The 20,508-nt window shown below is 45.4% G+C and overlaps 1 protein-coding gene across 1 annotated transcript in view; it reads right to left on the reverse strand.

Annotated features, from left to right (window-relative positions):
* The window catches only part of LOC310779051 (FERM and PDZ domain-containing protein 4-like), a gene marked incomplete at both ends in the record, with an annotated part of 47,141 nt that overhangs the window by 23,567 nt on the left and 3,066 nt on the right, over window positions 1–20,508 (reverse strand). Inside the window, one exon of the mRNA XM_083639545.1 lies at window positions 3,469–3,585. Within this exon, the coding sequence (XP_083495671.1) occupies window positions 3,469–3,585 (117 nt within the window). The remainder of the gene's footprint in view (window positions 1–3,468; window positions 3,586–20,508) is intronic.

The raw sequence follows: 20,508 nt of genomic DNA on the forward strand, positions 1-20,508 counted from the left end.
CAACACAACCTTTTTAAATCGAGCAATCGCAACTAGTGTTTATCAATGTATTTTGGCTGTGTCACTCCTTGTGAGCAGACTGGTCTTCAGCTGCTACTGCCTGAGAGATCAAATGCCTAGCACGCTAAGCTATAAATGTTATAACTGCTTCGATGAAGACATTGTGAAGATGGATGTGACCAGCGTTTCACTTAGTTAACGTAGACATCTTACCTTTCAGACTTTGTCAGCTGTCTATGCTCACTCACTCTCAAGAGTTTGTTAAGCAGAGCCATTTAACTGATTTAAATGGGTCACTTTATAACCCTCTTTTCTGATATCTATTCCACTGAACACTACTGTTGTAGCAGTCCCTGCACTGCTGCATCTGTTAAATGCTGTGTGTCACATTGTAAATATTAAATTGAAGCTGTTGCTTTATTCATGTCTCCCTGTCACGCAGATGTGTTTTATTAAGAAATACAACAATTTTGTATCAGAACACTGGAGCCTTGACAAACTCAGATGGCTACTGACACAGACAGTCACACACTGTCACAGACACATCCACTAGATTATTTATACGAGTCCAAAAGAGGGAGCCAAAATAGCCTGTATGATATGCCTCGTCCACACACACTCTGCATCCAGCACACTGCTCCATGCCTCGTCCACACACACTCTGCATCCAGCACACTGCTCCATGCCTCGTCCACACACACTCTGCATCCAGCACACTGCTCCATGCCTCGTCCACACACACTCTGCATCCAGCACACTGCTCCATGCCTCGTCCACACACACTCTGCATCCAGCACACTGCTCCATGCCTCGTCCACACACACTCTGCATCCAGCACACTGCTCCTTACACACACACTCTGCATCCAGCACACTGCTCCATGCCTCGTCCACACACACTCTGCATCCAGCACACTGCTCCATGCCTCGTCCACACACACTCTGCATCCGGCACACTGCTCCTTACACACACACTCTGCATCCAGCACACTGCTCCATGCCTCGTCCACACACACTCTGTATCCAGCACACTGCTCCATGCCTCGTCCACACACACACTCTGCATCCAGCACACTGCTCCTTACACACACACTCTGCATCCAGCACACTGCTCCATGCCTCGTCCACACACACTCTGCATCCAGCACACTGCTCCATGCCTCGTCCACACACACTCTGCATCCAGCACACTGCTCCATGCCTCGTCCACACACACTCTGCATCCAGCACACTGCTCCTTACACACACACTCTGCATCCAGCACACTGCTCCATGCCTCGTCCACACACACACTCTGCATCCAGCACACTACTCCTTACACACACACTCTGCATCCAGCACACTGCTCCATGCCTCGTCCACACACACTCTGCATCCAGCACACTGCTCCTTACACACACACTCTCTATCCAGCACACTGCTCCATGCCTCGTCCACACACACTCTGCATCCAGCACACTGCTCCATGCCTCATCCACATACACTCTGCATCCAGCACACTGCTCCTTACACACTCTGCATCCAGCACACTGCTCCATGCCTCGTCCACACACACTCTGCATCCAGCACACTGCTCCTTACACACACACTCTGTATCCAGCACACTGCTCCATGCCTCGTCCACACACACTCTGTATCCAGCACACTGCTTCATGCCTCGTCCACACACACTCTGTATCCAGCACACTGCTCCATGCCTCGTCCACACACACTCTGCATCCAGCACACTGCTCCATGCCTCATCCACATCTGCATCCAGCACACTGCTCCTTACACACACACTCTGCATCCAGCACACTGCTCCATGCCTCGTCCACACACACTCTGCATCCAGCACACTGCTCCTTACACACACACTCTGCATCCAGCACACTGCTCCATGCCTCGTCCACACACACTCTGTATCCAGCACACTGCTCCTTACACACACACTCTGCATCCAGCACACTGCTTCATGCCTCGTCCACACACACTCTGCATCCAGCACACTGCTCCATGCCTCGTCCACACACACTCTACATCCAGCACACTGCTCCATGCCTCGTCCACACACACACTCTACATCCAGCACACTGCTCCATGCCTCATCCACACACACTCTGCATCCAGCACACTGCTCCATGCCTCATCCACACACACTCTGCATCCAGCACACTGCTCCATGCCTCATCCACACACACTCTGCATCCAGCACACTGCTCCATGCCTCGTCCACACACACTCTGCATCCAGCACACTGCTCCATGCCTCGTCCACACACACTCTGCATCCAGCACACTGCTCCATGCCTCGTCCACACACACTCTGCATCCAGCACACTGCTCCATGCCTCATCCACACACACTCTACATCCAGCACACTGCTCCTTAGTTCTTATGTAACTCTTCTGGCATCACGCTTCTCGTGCTCTAACCTGTGTGTGATAAGTTCTCTGCCTCCTAGTGGGCATCGCACTCAAATAAACATTGTTTCCCCATTAAAGAGGAACATATCCAATGCATTCCAGTAAAACAACATGGCAAATCAGCCTACACAGCTACATGTTCCATTCTACTATGATAAATATCCAATGAGACGAGTTGTCCAATGAGAAAACAGACCATATTATCTCGTTAAGACTGTAATGTTTCTTCTCATCTGCACAAGATCAATTGGGAGGCGGGAGATCAGAAGGTCAAAATCCAGTATGTGTAGAGGAAGGTGGTGTATGAAGTCATGCCATTTGAATGCACACTCGCACATTGAGAGAGGAGAGCGGAGGAAAAACAGAGACGCTCTGCCGTATCCTCATACAGCAACCGAATAACAGATGAGGCAACCAAACACTCACTTGTTACACTGGAACGTCCTCCTCACACGCATGCACACACACGCACACGCACACACCTACACACACACACACACACACACACACACACACACACACACACACACACACGCACACACACCGACATACTGTGTCACTGCAGAGAGAGTTTCTCTTTACCTGCTGTGCAGATAAGTGCCTAAAGATCGATTATGGTGATATCACTGCAAGCCAGCATCTTCGCAGATACACTCAGATCAAAACAAGTCCCTGTGCAGGTCTTCATCACAAGCTCTTCTCTGCTCGCTCGGCATCGGCATGGTTTTCGTACCACGAGTGAGTGAGTGTGAGTTTGTGAGAGAGAGAGAGAGAGAGAGAGAGAGAGAGAGAGAGAGAGAGAGAGAGAGAGAGAGAGAGAGAGAGAGAGAGAGTGAGTGTGAGCGCAGGCAGGGGCAGTATGTGCGCCGCAGTGGAAGGAACAGGGAATCAGTATGCTGAATGCACAGATGGAGACCGTGTGGAGGCAGTGACGTGGCTAGAATAATCACAGGGTGGCAAAGCCTTTCAAACATCTGGGAGAGAGAGCGAGAGAGAGAGAGAGAGAGAGAGAGAGAAAGCTCCCCCTCGGTTTCTTTAAACACTGCATGGTCATTGGTCACTCACTTGATGTAGCAGTCACGCCCCTCTCTATTGGTGCCCAGGTCCCATCCATTGGGAGGTCCCTGTGAAGCGCCCCAGGTCCCTGAAGGGGGCGGCCAGCCCGAGGATTTGGTCCTGTGGCTGGAATCAGAGGCACACAGGGGAGAAGAAATCACGCATAGCAGGGATGGGATAATATATCGGAATTTCAATATATTAAGTGACAATACGTATCGTGAAGCATAAAAAGCAATCGTGATATATTAGCGCCATTTTATTCTGCTATTCTGCTGTAATCACAAATGAGACATTCTGTCAAGCCAATGCCATCGCTAACTCTAACCCAACCCTAACCCTATCGCTAACCCTAACCTAATGCCATCGCTAACCCTAACCTAATGCCATCGCTAACCCTAACCCAATGCCATCGCTAACCCTAACCTAATGCCATCGCTAACCCTAACCCAATGCCATCGCTAACCCTAACCTAATGCCATCGCTAACCCTAACCCAATGCCATCGCTAACCCTAACCTAATGCCATCGCTAACCCTAACCCAATGCCATCGCTAACCCTAACCCAATGCCATCGCTAACCCTAACCTAATGCCATCGCTAACCCTAACCTAATGCCATCGCTAACCCTAACCCAATGCCATCGCTAACCCTAACCTAATGCCATCGCTAACCCTAACCCAATGCCATCGCTAACCCTAACCCAATGCCATCGCTAACCCTAACCCAATGCCATCGCTCACCCTAACCTAATGCCATCGCTAACCCTAACCTAATGCCATCGCTAACCCTAACCCAATGCCATCGCTAACCCTAACCTAATGCCATCGCTAACCCTAACCCAATGCCATCGCTAACCCTAACCTAATGCCATCGCTAACCCTAACCTAATGCCATCGCTAACCCTAACCCAATGCCATCGCTAACCCTAACCTAATGCCATCGCTAACCCTAACCCAATGCCATCGCTAACCCTAACCCAATGCCATCGCTAACCCTAACCCAATGCCATCGCTCACCCTAACCTAATGCCATCGCTAACCCTAACCCAATGCCATCGCTAACCCTAACCCAATGCCATCGCTCACCCTAACCTAATGCCATCGCTAACCCTAACCTAATGCCATCGCTAACCCTAACCCAATGCCATCGCTAACCCTAACCTAATGCCATCGCTCACCCTAACCTAAACCTAACCCTAACCCAATGCCATCGTTTACCCTAACCTAATGCCATCGCTAACCCTAATGCCATCGCTAACCCTAACCCAATGCCATCGCTAACCCTAACCCAATGCCATCGCTAACCCTAACCCAATGCCATTGCTAACCCTAACCCAATGCCACCGCTAACCCTAACCCAAACCTAACCCTAACCCAATGCCATTGCTAACCCTAACCCAATGCCACCGCTAACCCTAACCCAATGCCATCGCTAACCCTAACCCAATGCCATCGCTCACCCTAACCCAAACCTAACCCTAACCTAATGCTATCGCTAACCCTAACCCAATGCCATCGCTAACCCTAACCCAATGCCATCGCTAGAAAGATTTATGTCTCAGAAATAAATGTCATTCTGCCCAGTCATACTTTGTTGACTGTGCAACTTCTATTTATGACATAATATCGTGGTGGTAATGGAATAGTGAAGCCCACATCACGCATCAAATCATATTATGAGATAAGCAAATCATCCCATCCCCAATGCATTGGTCCACAGCATAATATCATAATGTTCAGTGCCATTTAGCTCATTAAAGTCTACTTGTGTAAGCACACCAGCAGAATCCTATGAACAACAGCTCATGATATGGACTAGTGTTACCAATGACCTCCACACATCGGTCTGTAACTTAGAAATGCAAAACCAGCTTCAAAAATCATATTCATTGGAGTAATGCGATGCTGTGTGTGAATCTTAATAGGAATAAATGAGTCAGAGCATAATCCAAGGCCATTCAAAACTAATGACAAGTGAATGTCTCATTTCAAAGTGATAAACAGTGTTCTCTAACCAGGGCTCAGTCAATGAACGCAAATCAAATTAATTATGCAACCTAGACACACGGGCGCAGTTGTCATGCCTCACTCTTGTGCTTTGAGAGGCATGAAATTGGTTTTATTTCTAGATGTCAGCAGATTCTTCAGAAAGCTCGAAGCCCAGAGGAATGATCTTACAGTTATTTGACACGCTTGATGTCAAAGAAGAGTTGACAGAGTTGATCAGGGAGAATAGAATGAGTTATCCCACTGTGCAGGAAACAATTAATAAAAGCCTAGAGAGTCAGAGCCGGCCCTCCCTATAAGCAAACTATGGTAAGCAGCTGCTTAGGGCCCCGCAGCCACTAGGGGGCCCCAGTGGGAAGAAGTTGGCAGGGCGTAGTCCATGTTTGACGAGCTCTTGCGTGCTCATTTTTTTAGCTCGAGCAGAGCTTCTGGTATTAGTGGAAACTAGACAGCCAGACAAATACATCAGGGCCAACCATGCTATAGGTTCAGTAGCTCACTGGGAAGCAGGCATAAAATAGCTCCAAATTCGGCAAGCGTCCCTTGACCTCTCACATTAAGATATCAAGCTGCAACTTAAACACAACAACCCTTCCTTACAGATTAATCCTTTCCCTCTTATCTGTGTCAGTTCATTTTCAAACATCCAGGTGAAAAACACTGGACTAAAAAAGTTAGAAAACAAGACGTTTGTGTTCATCCAAACGCCATCATCAGTTGTAATGAATGCAGCAGGAAGTAACTCTGGCTAAATCCACACAAAAAATATTTTTAAAACTTTCTCTTATAAATGCCAATCATTTTGTTCCTGTTGCCTCCATTTAGCTTGACCAAAGAGCAGAGCAATTGAGGCTGCAGTCCGGCTGTAATCAAATAGAGTGGCTGTTGCTTCAGTGCTCAGTGCTCCACATGGCGTAACCTGTGTATGAACTATGAATGCCATGTCACAGCAGGTACTTACTGGGGCCATCCAAAGTACATATTTACAGAGTAAAGGTAAAAGATTTGCAAATAAAAAGTGCAGACAGGCAATATTATAGACCCTTTTTAAGTTTGTAAGCGATTACGTACTTTTTGGGTGGAGCCGGTTGTAGAAAGTGACAGCTAGCGGGTTTAGCTCTCATAAGAATTATGGAAGATTCGGACGCCTCCTCCACGTATTTTAAAGCTTTGCCAGCAACAGACAAGTTATCTTACACAAATAGGCTAACTCTCTCAATGGGGTGAGGTTTCCTGACCCGTACTCACTGGATGGGTCTAGGATCCCACTACATTGCCAAAGTTGCACTGCCGGACATCGTCATAATTCCTAGTGGGAAAGCCCAGCGTCTCTATGGCACAAGATGTCTTTTTCCTGTATTCCGAGGATCGCTCTAGTTTCTGCTTCACTTGCTTCCTCAGAGTTTCGGTTACCACGATGCGTGCGCAACTAACCCTGTGACGGGCACTCCAAATGGATCTATGTCAGCTACAGTAAGAGCTCCACGGTCCTTTGGCATGCAGTGAAAATATGTTATTCTCGCCTTTTTTCTTTCCCTATTTCTGCACACTGGTGTAGAAATTTACATTAATTTACAAATAGCATTATTTTCTGCTTAAAATAGGCTAATTGTAAAAACTGCAGCTCATCACGTCGATAGCTCTATAGCAGGGATGGGCAACTTTGATGATAGAGAGGGCCACAAAAAAGATTCCTCGCTACCAGAGGGCCAGATTGTGACTGTGCACTTCCACCAGTAGCCTACTGTAACACAATGACACCAGAAACTTTGCTCTAGCTTTAAAACAGCCAGCTACAGCAATTTGATGGGGTACATCACCCAAATAAGTAATATAATCAGATTAGTAATGTTGCATGTGCAATGTGCATCCTGGATATAGCGTTAGCTCAAATGCTAATGTTAAACAGTATGTGGATGGACAATGCTAACGCCATTAGCGCCATGTTCTGGGATGTACAGTAAAATAAAAACACAGATTTGGGTGGTCTAACCTAACCAAAAACGTCCGGCCTTGTAAGAAGAAAAAAAAGGAAATTGACCCAGGGGCCACACTGAGTGAGGTCGGGGGCCGCATGCAGCCCGCGGGTCGCCAGTTGCCCACCCCTGCTCTATAGGTACAAATAAAATGCATACGGTTTGTCCCTCCCTCTCCGTCCGTGATCTGTGTCTTTGTGTCTGCAGAGTGGTGATGCTATGAAAGCAATGGCAGTAAGTTATGTCACTTCAAAGGCTTGTCTGCCGTGTTACAGGGCTCTTCACATTCATTATTCAAAGGCCCTTTCCTTCCCTCAATGTTTCCCCAGTTACTGTCCCAATGACAATCACGTGCTTCTGTATGTGTGTGTGTGTGTGTGTGTGTGTGTGTGTGTGTGTGTGTGTCTGCATCTCTGCACGTGTCCATTTCATAAGAGATATGTGTATGAATAACAGCCTTTATATTGCCAATTCATCAGCGCAATGCATAGGCTGAGAGACATGACGAAACATTGTAAAATGCTATCAATCTATATGTGCTATAAAATAATGCAACCAAAGCTTAATAAACAGTTTGGAGGTACTTTACCTCATCCATCAGAAATGCGCTTAGAAGTGCTGCTACACTGGATGTATGAAATCATTATGAATTCATTCATAATACAATCGCACAGAAAAGGCAGCTGGGAATAGTGTTGGTGCTACCTATCGGCTATACTGCACAGCAATAGGCTCAAACACAGGATGCTGTCCCAACACAAGTGGTGTGTTTGGGGTGTAGGCCTATTAGTGTTTCCACATGGATATGGATTTATGTGACCTACAATACAATAGCCTCTGTGGTGTATATTTAGATATTTCCTCCGGCTCAAATGATGTGTGTCTACACAACTGGATACTGTCGGACACTGTTGGGGGCCATGTTCATCTCATTGACGAGTCCCACTTCTGCCCTGCATTAACAGCCATGTTGACACAGGCACTGTGTGATGTAACAGATTCACATATTTTAGTCTTTAACGCACAATGCTAGTGAAAAATAAATCAAACGGACTCAGACGCAACGTACAGAGTGACACGGGAAATGTCCTGAAGTTTAAATAATCCTTGAATATCAATTATATTTGTTCTATATAAATACAATTAAAACAGTGACCACAGACACGTAGGACAGTTCTGTAAAGGATAATGTAGCGTTCTACTCACAGAGTCAGATGTTGTGCCTTGAAAATACCAAAAGAGTTCCACAAAATCCATTGCTCTCCTTCTCAGCCACAAGTTCACGTTTAATAGTCATAGATATTGTGATCTTTGCCCTCTTTTGTCTGCAGACGGGAAATGCATTATTGCCATTGAGCCAAATGCATAAGACACAGCAGAAGAATGGCTTGCAGAGAAGCTGAAGAGGTGGTGGACAGTGAAACTGATCCTCCTCAGCAAGCATGAATAAATCATGTCTGTTCTGTCACATAGGACTCAGTAAGCAAGCGCCAAGTGGGTAAGCCATGCTACACAATTCATGACCAGGTCACCCAAGCGTCACAGGGAGGAGAATTAGAAGTATTTTTGGCAATGCTTCCTTTTACAGTCCCCTAATTACAAAGTATTTATACCTGGTAAATATAGGGTCAATGAAATGATACTATATTCATGGGTAATTACCACTGGTAAATAAGTAGGTAAATACAGAGAAACTATTGAGCTGAAGTAAGAAAAAGCTCCATTGTTACCCATCAATTCAACTCAGTGTTTATTGCATGGAAAAGGGAATAGTTGCAAGAGATCGGGTAAGAGCCTGGTAATAACATACCAACTTATTTAAAATTATTTACCCAATATTATACTATCATTTACCATATATTTATAGAGTAAATGAGCTACTCAATAATTAGGGACTGTAAAAGGAAAGTGTTACCTATTCTTTCATGGCCCAACCCCATGGATTTCTCTTGGGACAAAGTGCCCTAAAAATGCAAAAGGCATTACCGTATTTTTTATTTGGCTTATTTCTTTGAATTTGTACAATCAATAAAATCAAAAGAAATCAAAGAAAACTGTTCAAAGCACATCATAAAAATACAATAAATCAGAAAATAATAAGTAAGAGTGCAGATCTCTGTTGCCATGCAATTAAAGAAGTCAGTGTATAATCTAAGTTGGGAGATTACAACACAATTTCATTTATAGGCTTAATTTCACACATCTATCTTAATATCTCTGTAAGAGGATGAACAGCTTCTTTGTCCGTAAATGTGCCAATAGCTATGCTGTGTTCTCAATTGATCTAAATGTATGATTTTATGAGTTTTATATTGCCGTCAGTGAAGACTGAGAAAAGATCACTTTTCAGTCCCTCATAAAAAATGCAGGAAGAATGTGATCCTTGCTTTATCACAGTAGTTCACTTTCACTTTCCTCTCTCTTTCTTTTACAAGCCAGTGGTAAGAAGGCATTTTAGTGTGTTATGATGGCTGGATTGCTGTTAATGGGGGATATACCTGTAACCATGTTACATAAACCTGTGTTTTTAGAACAAGCCACAGCTAACAACAGCATTCTAACACTGAGACACTCCACTGTGTTTTAATAATTTACATAGACAATCTCCATGAGTGTTGGCTATATGAAACCATGCTGTGCCCGCCATTACCATGCATTGAGGATTAAAGGATAATTCCATTATGTTTTATTTTCATGGGAGATTCAGAACATTCTTTCCCCCCGAGAGAGCCAGCTGTGAAACATAGTGACAAATTAATCGTTTTTTTTACTTCTGTCCGCCCAAATAGCCATATGAATACCAATTAGGGATGCACCAATGTTTTGCCCGATACGATAACCTAACATTGCTGTTATGGCCGATAACCAATATTTACCAATCTCGATATGATCTGTATAAAAACACATTTCTATGATAATCAAATACATACTGAAAAACATGTAAACACTGTGAATTTGAAAAAGTAATGTCTTTCTTTATTTCCAAAACATTTGAAAAAGTTCATAAATCATAGATTTATCACAATGTTTCCTCTCAATGTGAAAATTGTGGCTGATACCGATAACCGATATTAACATTGCAACATTGGACCAATGCTGATATGTTAAAAAATGACTAACATCGGCCGATACCGATATATCGTGCATCCCTAATACCAATTGTCTTTTAGCGTAAGTGCCTGTCTGCCATCATGGGTCTAACAATACATCATTTTATAGCACAGTGGTCAATATAGCGAAGACTGTGGCCATGCATAGTACATGAATGTACACATGGATGGATGGTACAGTCTCACAGGCCATCCTGCATCAACAAGCCCCTCCCGCATGTCTCATGCCATCGGCGACATTCCATAAAGTTTCAACTTCATATAATGTAAATCCTACCCTCCCCCCCCCCCAACTAAATCAATACACCGTACACATAAATGAGCAATGAGTACCGGCAGAGGTCCTGATCAGACTGTGACAGGGCCGGATATTTTAATTAGGTCATTATGGCCGATTAAATAGCTAAAAACGGTCAATTAGCGATAGCACTACGACAGCAGCCATCAGGTGGCACACAATGTGTGGGCAGCACAGACACACACGCACACACACGCACACACACACACACACACACACACACACACACACACACACACACACACGCACGCACGCATTCACACACAGGAGAGCAGTGAACAAAGAGGTGAGTCTGCTATAGGGATGCACCGATATGAAAATTTTGGCCGATGCCGATAACCGATATTAACATTGCTGTTATGGCCGATAACCGATATTTACCGATGTCGATATGATCTGTATAAAACCACATTTTTATGATCATCACATTTTGTACATACTGAAAAACACATGTTAACACTGAATTTGAAAAAGTTATGCATTTCTTTATTTGCAAAGCCTTTGGAAAAGCCCATAAATCATAGATTTACTGCATTATTTCATATCAATGTGAAGAATTTGGCTGATAATGATAACCGATATTAACATTGCAACATCTGACCGATACCGATATGACAAAAAATCGGCCGATACTGGCCGATACCGATATGATTGCCGATATATCGTGCATCCCTAGTCTGCTATGTAACATGAGGTGAGTTTTCGTCATGCAATGGAATGACAATACTACTGTTAGCTTGCTACCTACAGTAACTACAGCTAAATGTGAGCTTGCTAGCTTACTACAGAGCTACCTAGCCTGCCATGAGAACCCACAATGTGTTGAAGTGCTAATGGCCCCCTTCCATTGGCGCACGGCCGGCCCTGCACATCTGGGGGCCCTAACCAGGATAAGTGTGGGTGTATATACATTTATATTACAATTATTTTAAGCAGAGATACCCATGAATATGGGCTCTTTGGATTCACAAGTCTCAGCTTTCTTGCCCCAGACCCAACTTCTACAACTCCATGACCATGTAAGCACCACACTGTGCAGAAATATGGAAAGAAAGAAAAAAGACGAGAATAAGATCTTTTCACTGCATGCTGTGTCTTTCAGACCCTGCAGCTCTTAAACCCTCTGTAGCTGATTATGTCAAACGTGGCTGTAAAGACTCCTGTGGTTCTAATGAGTCCAATTTCATCTTTTAGATTTTGTATCGCTTTTCTGCACTTTTGAACTTTTAAACTGGAAAACCTTTACCTTTACCATATTATTATTACTCTGTAAAACACTTTGAACTGCCCCCAACAGTGAAGGAAATGTGCTATACGAAAGCTGCCTTGCCTTGCCTACTGTGAAAATAAGTGTCAGACAATGCTAATTATGGTCATATTCAAGCCATAAGGCATAGGCCATGTGGAGCACTTAGCACTACACAATAGGGGTTTCTAGCATTTAAAGCCACTTACAGTATATCTAGCCTCCATGCCTATTTGGGTAAGCTACATGGGGGCATCTGGAACAAAATGATTGTCAAATAATCAATAGGCAAAAACAAAGGCAATACTATCTCTCATAGTCGTAACGGCTAACTAATTAACGATTGCATGCTCCAACGGGTATCAGCATAGTAAATACAAATGACGCTGTGTGTCCTCAGCTGTGCAGTGAAAAGAGCTGCTCTATGACATTCTCTGGTTACCACTAAATTAGGCTACTATTTATAGTGAACTTGATGCGCCCTTCCTCCAACTGTCTTTCTTACATGTTTAAACACACACAAGCAGGCACGCGCACACACACACACACACACACACACACACACACACACACACACACACACACACACACACACACACACACACACACACACACACACACATACACACACACACACACACACACACACACACACACACACACACACACACAAGGCCGGCCCTGCACATCTGGGGGCCCTAACCAGGATAAGTTTGGGTGTATATACATTTATATTACAATTATTTTAAGCAGTGATAGCCATGAATGGGCTCTTTGGATTCACAAGAATCTCAGCTTTGTTGCCATACCCAATTTCTACAACTCCATGACTGTGTAACTGAAGCACCACAGTGTGCTTACACAGGATCATGATCATCATGATGTGTCATGATCTCATGATCTCACGTGAATCCAGCTGCCTCACAAGGTTATAGGTGAGGAGTGAATGACAGAAAACTGCTGTCTACATACAACACTGAACACTTTTACTTCATCCCTAAGTCCAACAACGTGAAACGGGTGTCTTTTCCATTTCCCCTGTGACAGCAAGTGCAAGGCTACAAGAGTCATGCGAGTGGTATTTGCGAGCAGTCCATACAGTAATGCTGCCTTCTCAGAGCAGTCCATACAGTAACGCTGCCTTCTCAGAGCAGTCCATACAGTAACGCTGCCTTCTCAGAGCAGTCCATACAGTAACGCTGCCTTCCCAGAGCAGTCCATACAGTAACGCTGCCTTCCCAGAGCAGTCCATACAGTAACGCTGCCTTCTCAGAGCAGTCCATACAGTAACGCTGCCTTCTCAGAGCAGTCCATACAGTAACGCTGCCTTCCCAGAGCAGTCCATACAGTAACGCTGCCTTCCCAGAGCAGTCCATACAGTAACGCTGCCTTCTCAGAGCAGTCCATACAGTAACGCTGCCTTCCCAGCAGTCCATACAGTAACGCTGCCTTCCCAGAGCAGTCCATACAGTAACGCTGCCTTCTCAGAACAGTCCATACAGTAAAGCTGCCTTCTCAGAACAGTCCATACAGTAACGCTGCCTTCTCAGAACAGTCCATACAGTAACGCTGCCTTCTCAGAGCAGTCCATACAGTAACGCTGCCTTCTCAGAGCAGTCCATACAGTAACGCTGCCTTCCCAGCAGTCCATACAGTAACGCTGCCTTCCCAGCAGTCCATACAGTAATGCTGCCTTCCCAGCAGTCCATGCAGTAACGCTGCCTTCCCAGAGTAGTCCATACAGTAACGCTGCCTTCCCAGCAGTCCATGCAGTAACGCTGCCTTCCCAGAACAGTCCATACAGTAACACTGCCTTCCCAGAGCAGTCCATACAGTAACGCTGCCTTCCCAGCAGTCCATACAGTAATGCTGCCTTCCCAGACCAGTCCATACAGTAACGCTGCCTTCCCAGCAGTCCATGCAGTAACGCTGCCTTCCCAGAGCAGTCCATACAGTAACGCTGCCTTCCCAGAGCAGTCCATACAGTAACGCTGCCTTCCCAGCAGTCCATACAGTAACGCTGCCTTCTCAGAACAGTCCATACAGTAACGCTGCCTTCTCAGAGCAGTCCATACAGTAACGCTGCCTTCGCAGAGCAGTCCATACAGTAACGCTGCCTTCCCAGCAGTCCATACAGTAACGCTGCCTTCCCAGCAGTCCATGCAGTAATGCTGCCTTCCCAGCAGTCCATACAGTAATGCTGCCAGTGCCTTCCCAGCAGGGGCGTTTCTAGGTCCTGAAGACATTGGGGGCTTTAGCCAGGTACCCCGACGGGGAGGGGGGGTAAGGGGGGAGGGGGCTCCCCCCCCCCCCCCTCAAATTTTTTTGGTTTTTCCAATCCGTAAATACCCATGTTGTGAGTCATTTGAGATGGATACAGAAGAACAAGATTAGTGGGTCTCGAGGTCCAGGGACCACCAGAGGTCCTTGATAGGGTTCTGGCGGGAGTCCACTTAGCAAATTTACATATTTTATTTTATTAAATATTATATCTCAATGGTACGAACCCCCCCAGTAACTCCTGTGAAGGTATTTTATTAAGGTACACGCTTCCTGTAAACCTAAATTCTGATGGTGCCGTTTTTGTATCATATGGTACTTTTATTTTGAAACTTAGAGCGGACGTAGTGATGTTATATCTACGCTACTTGACGTAAGGTGTGCTCACCGGCCGGTCACAAAACACATGTCGCTCTTCAACCTACGGTTCTATCTAATCAAAAGCGCCTAGCTGGAATTGGGAACAACGTATTGTTTGTTGTAATGGTTTAATGAAGCAGTGATGTGTGGTTTTGTTTAATGTAACTGTGAAGTGAAGGCATTGTTATTGTGACAGTCATGCTAACGTTAGCTTCTATAGACATTGGAGTGGATGGCTGTGGCTTCATGCTGATGCTAGCGTTGTAGGTTGTATGGTTAATAATATTCTGTGTGAAGATATTTTCTGAGATAAATGGGCCTTGAGCATCAAGGCCCATTTATCTCAGAAAATATCTTCACAACTAAACAACTAAATAACATAAGGTAATTTCATAGTTGTAGCTACTGTGATGCTGTGCATGTTGGCGCATGTCATTTGTTTGAATAATTTCATAGTGAGATGATGAGCTCGTGTGGAGAGGAGGTGGTGAGGAGTGAAGCAGAAACATTATGTAATGACACACTATGACAATAGTAACTGATAATTTGGTCCTGCATAGCCTACTGATATTTTCTGTTTTTTTTTTTAGAAAACTGTTTAGAACTCTGACTTAATGATTTTGCTTTATTTATTTTATTTTGTTGTTTATTTGATTGTCTGTTCCAATTTTGTAAATGTTTAGTCTGATTTTTTTGTATAATGTACTGATTATTAATGCCAGACTTTGTTTATTGGAAAAAAAAAGAAAAAAAAGAAAGAAAAAAAACTAGGAAAAAAACATCCGGGGCTAGGAAAAAAACATCCGGGGCTCTAGCCCCGGAAGCCAGGGTCTAGCGACGCCCCTGCTTCCCAGCAGTCCATACAGTAACGCTGCCTTCCCAGCAGTCCATACAGTAACGCTGCCTTCCCAGAGCAGTCCATACAGTAACGCTGCCTTCCCAGAGCAGTCCATACAGTAACGCTGCCTTCCCAGCAGTCCATGCAGTAACGCTGCCTTCCCAGCAGTCCATACAGTAACGCTGCCTTCCCAGCAGTCCATACAGTAACGCTGCCTTCCCAGCAGTCAATACAGTAACGCTGCCTTCCCAGCAGTCAATACAGTAACGCTGCCTTCCCAGAGCAGTCCATACAGTAACGCTGCCTTCTCAGAGCAGTCCATACAGTAACGCTGCCTTCCCAGCAGTCCATGCAGTAACGCTGCCTTCCCAGTGCTCTTGAATTAACCCAAGATATTTATGCAGGGAGAGACTGCTAATGTAATTCTGTGTGGATATGTAATCTGTGGAGAGACAGCAGATGAGATGGCTCTCCCCTGGGAGGAGGCTGGGGAGTGGAGCAGAGAAGTGGCTCCGACAGACAGGAACCACCCTGAATAAGCTGCTCGTCTCAGACTGCCTGCATCCTGTTGGGGGCAGCGATGTGCTGCTTTTTTCTCCGAAAACAAAACATCTGCCCTCCGTTTGACTCACCATAGCCATGAATGGGCTCTTTGGATTCACAAGAATCTCAGCTTTGTTGCCATACCCAATTTCTACAACTCCATGACTGTGTAACTGAAGCACCACAGTGTGCTTACACAGGATCATGATCATCATGATGTGTCATGATCTCATGATCTCACGTGAATCCAGCTGCCTCACAAGGTTATAGGTGAGGAGTGAATGACAGAAAACTGCTGTCTACATACAACACTGAACACTTTTACTTCATCCCTAAGTCCAACAACGTGAAACGGGTGTCTTTTCCATTTCCCCTGTGACAGCAAGTGCAAGGCTACAAGAGTCATGCGAGTGGTATTTGCGAGCAGTCCATACAGTAATGCTGCCTTCTCAGAGCAGTCCATACAGTAACGCTGCCTTCTCAGAGCAGTCCATACAGTAACGCTGCCTTCTCAGAGCAGTCCATACAGTAACGCTGCCTTCCCAGAGCAGTCCATACAGTAACGCTGCCTTCCCAGAGCAGTCCATACAGTAACGCTGCCTTCTCAGAGCAGTCCATACAGTAACGCTGCCTTCTCAGAGCAGTCCATACAGTAACGCTGCCTTCCCAGAGCAGTCCATACAGTAACGCTGCCTTCCCAGAGCAGTCCATACAGTAACGCTGCCTTCTCAGAGCAGTCCATACAGTAACGCTGCCTTCCCAGAGCAGTCCATACAGTAACGCTGCCTTCTCAGAACAGTCCATACAGTAACACTGCCTTCTCAGAGCAGTCCATACAGTAACGCTGCCTTCCCAGAGCAGTCCATACAGTAACGCTGCCTTCTCAGAACAGTCCATACAGTTACGCTGCCTTCTCAGAACAGTCCAGACAGTAACGCTGCCTTCTCAGAACAGTCCATACAGTAACGCTGCCTTCTCAGAGCAGTCCATACAGTAACGCTGCCTTCTCAGAGCAGTCCATACAGTAACGCTGCCTTCCCAGCAGTCCATACAGTAACGCTGCCTTCCCAGAGCAGTCCATACAGTAACGCTGCCTTCTCAGAACAGTCCATACAGTAATGCTGCCTTCTCAGAACAGTCCATACAGTAACGCTGCCTTCTCAGAACAGTCCATACAGTAACGCTGCCTTCTCAGAGCAGTCCATACAGTAACGCTGCCTTCCCAGAGTAACGCTGCCTTCTCAGAGCAGTCCATACAGTAACGCTGCCTTCCCAGCAGTCCATACAGTAATGCTGTCTTCCCAGCAGTCCATGCAGTAACGCTGCCTTCCCAGAGTAGTCCATACAGTAACGCTGCCTTCCCAGCAGTCCATGCAGTAACGCTGCCTTCCCAGAACAGTCCATACAGTAACACTGCCTTCCCAGAGCAGTCCATACAGTAACGCTGCCTTCCCAGCAGTCCATACAGTAACGCTGCCTTCCCAGAGCAGTCCATACAGTAACGCTGCCTTCCCAGCAGTCCATGCAGTAACGCTGCCTTCCCAGAGCAGTCCATACAGTAACGCTGCCTTCCCAGAGCAGTCCATACAGTAATGCTGCCTTCCCAGCAGTCCATACAGTAACGCTGCCTTCTCAGAACAGTCCATACAGTAACGCTGCCTTCTCAGAGCAGTCCATACAGTAACGCTGCCTTCTCAGAGCAGTCCATACAGTAACGCTGCCTTCCCAGCAGTCCATACAGTAACGCTGCCTTCCCAGCAGTCCATGCAGTAATGCTGCCTTCCCAGCAGTCCATACAGTAACGCTGCCAGTGCCTTCCCAGCAGTCCATACAGTAACGCTGCCTTCCCAGCAGTCCATACAGTAACGCTGCCTTCCCAGCAGTCCATACAGTAACGCTGCCTTCCCAGAGCAGTCCATACAGTAACGCTGCCTTCCCAGAGCAGTCCATACAGTAACGTTGCCTTCCCAGCAGTCCATGCAGTAACGTTGCCTTCCCAGCAGTCCATACAGTAACGCTGCCTTCCCAGCAGTCAATACAGTAACGCTGCCTTCCCAGTGCTCTTGAATTAACCCAAGATATTTATGCAGGGAGAGACTGCTAATGTAATTCTGTGTGGATATATAATCTGTGGAGAGACAGCAGATGAGATGGCTCTCCCCTGGGAGGAGGCTGGGGAGTGGAGCAGAGAAGTGGCTCCGACAGACAGGAACCACCCTGAATAAGCTGCTCGTCTCAGACCGCCTGCATCCTGTTGGGGGCAGCGATGTGCTGCTTTTTTCTCCGAAAACAAAACATCTGCCCTCCGTTTGACTCACCCAAGCACTGCCATGGCTCCACTCAAAGCCTTTTGCGCCAATCCACTCCATTGCTAAACTATCACCACCAAAGAAAACAAGCACAACCTTTAGTGATTTCAATGCTATTGTAGATCAAATAGTTACACATAATTACTCAGTTCCATGCTCATATTAAAGTTTGACCCATAACATGACATTCTTATACTATCTCAAATCTATTTTTGTGCCAAGACAATTTCACAGTTAATTTTACAATGGAGAAGACAAAACTGGCTTTCAAGCAAATGATCAAGAGTTGATAGTCACATAATAATTCATAATTATCACAGTCAAAAATGAGACCTTCATAATCTTTCCAGTTTCCAGTTTGATACTGTAGTACAGTAGCTAGCATTATAAAGTCATGTTGAAATCCATTGCACACTGATTTTTTTATTTTTATTTTTTTATTAGTTTATTTGGCAGGGACATACTGTATACAAAAAATATTAAACCCCGTAGGCCCTACGGGGTTTAATATTTTAAGAAGAAGAGATGCTTTGCAACAGATTTAGCCATAGGCTACTTTCCATCTGGAGTCCCTGGGCATGTTGAACATACAAATGTTCTTATGGCCAGACTATGTCTTTTTTACATCATTCCAAAACAGCTGAATATTGCATTTCCGTATTTGTCTTTGGAAGTGCTGATATTGTTGCCATGGGCAACAGCACTGTGCTAAGCAGCTCTCTGCTGTCTCAATATAGAATGAATTTGTGGTTAGCTAATCTTCTCTGTGGGAATAACACAGCATTCAGGTACCAACCCACCCACTAAGATAAACTTCACACACACACACACACACACACACACACACACACACACACACACACACACACACACACACACACACACACACACACACACACACACACACACACACACACACACACACACACACACACACACACACACAAGTCTATCTAGGAACAGACATGTTTGATTTTATTTTATTTTATTTTATTCTGCAATTGAAAAGCAATACAAAATACATCATAGCTTTAAAAATTGACAAGGATAAGCACAATAAAGTCTCAGACTTATTTCCATTCTGGTCCTTGATCTTGTGGCAGAGAAGAAGAAGATGAATGGCTAGGCCGTCACAGACAGTAAAAACTGACCAATAATTAATAATTAATAATGTATGTGACATGTTTTATGTTGAAGGTAATACACTCTCACAGCCCTCACACCTGATACGGGATGGTAAATGGTAAATGGTAAATGGTAAATGGTCTGCATTTATATAGCGCTTTTATCCAAAGCGCTTTACAATGAGTAGATAGTCTACATTCACCCATTCATACACCAATGGCGGCAGGCTGCCACGCAGGGTGCCTACACACCATCGGGAGCAATTTGGGGTTAAGTGTCTTGCCCAAGGACACAACGACAGCAGCTGGGAGAGAGCGGGGATCGAACCGCCAACCCTTGCGTCATTGGCCGACCCGCTCTACCTCCTGAGCTAAAGCCGTCCCCCGACGCCGATGCAATGGCCTCAGCGTTCACTTGCCTCTCAAGGCACCCATGACATTTCCCATGTCAACCTATACTCACACGAGTGCAATCAAAATTGTGGCTAGATACTTTCTGCAATTCTATTAGTATAATATCAAGCTTAAAAATATATTGCTGACTGTAACAAAGAGACATACACAAATAGTAAAGGACATCTAGCTTCATAAATCATGTCACTCTTTATTCCACTGTAACCTCCCCAGGCCTGTTTGGCTCCACAGTACTCTATGTCAAGTATGAACTGAATAGTGATGAACTTTGCCAGCGGGCACTGAGCACTGAGCATTGAGCTAGTTCTGGATTCTCCTGCACCTCATTGTGCTAGCCACTGCTTTTATGCTAAACGCTTTAAATGACAAAGCAAATATGGTTGCCTGAGATTTCTTTCACCAGCGCCAGCTAGCTCCCATCGCTAACTAACCCCAAGCTATTTCTGCTCTCCTCGTCCATGAGAGGTTCTGATTTGAACAGCCAAGGAAGACACATCTTTTGGTCTTCTTGTACACCGATGAACATTTAGGCTAATCAAATTC

The sequence above is a fragment of the Poromitra crassiceps genome (assembly GCF_964638095.1).
Source record: "Poromitra crassiceps genome assembly, chromosome: 6".
NCBI classification, from domain to species: domain Eukaryota; kingdom Metazoa; phylum Chordata; class Actinopteri; order Beryciformes; family Melamphaidae; genus Poromitra; species Poromitra crassiceps.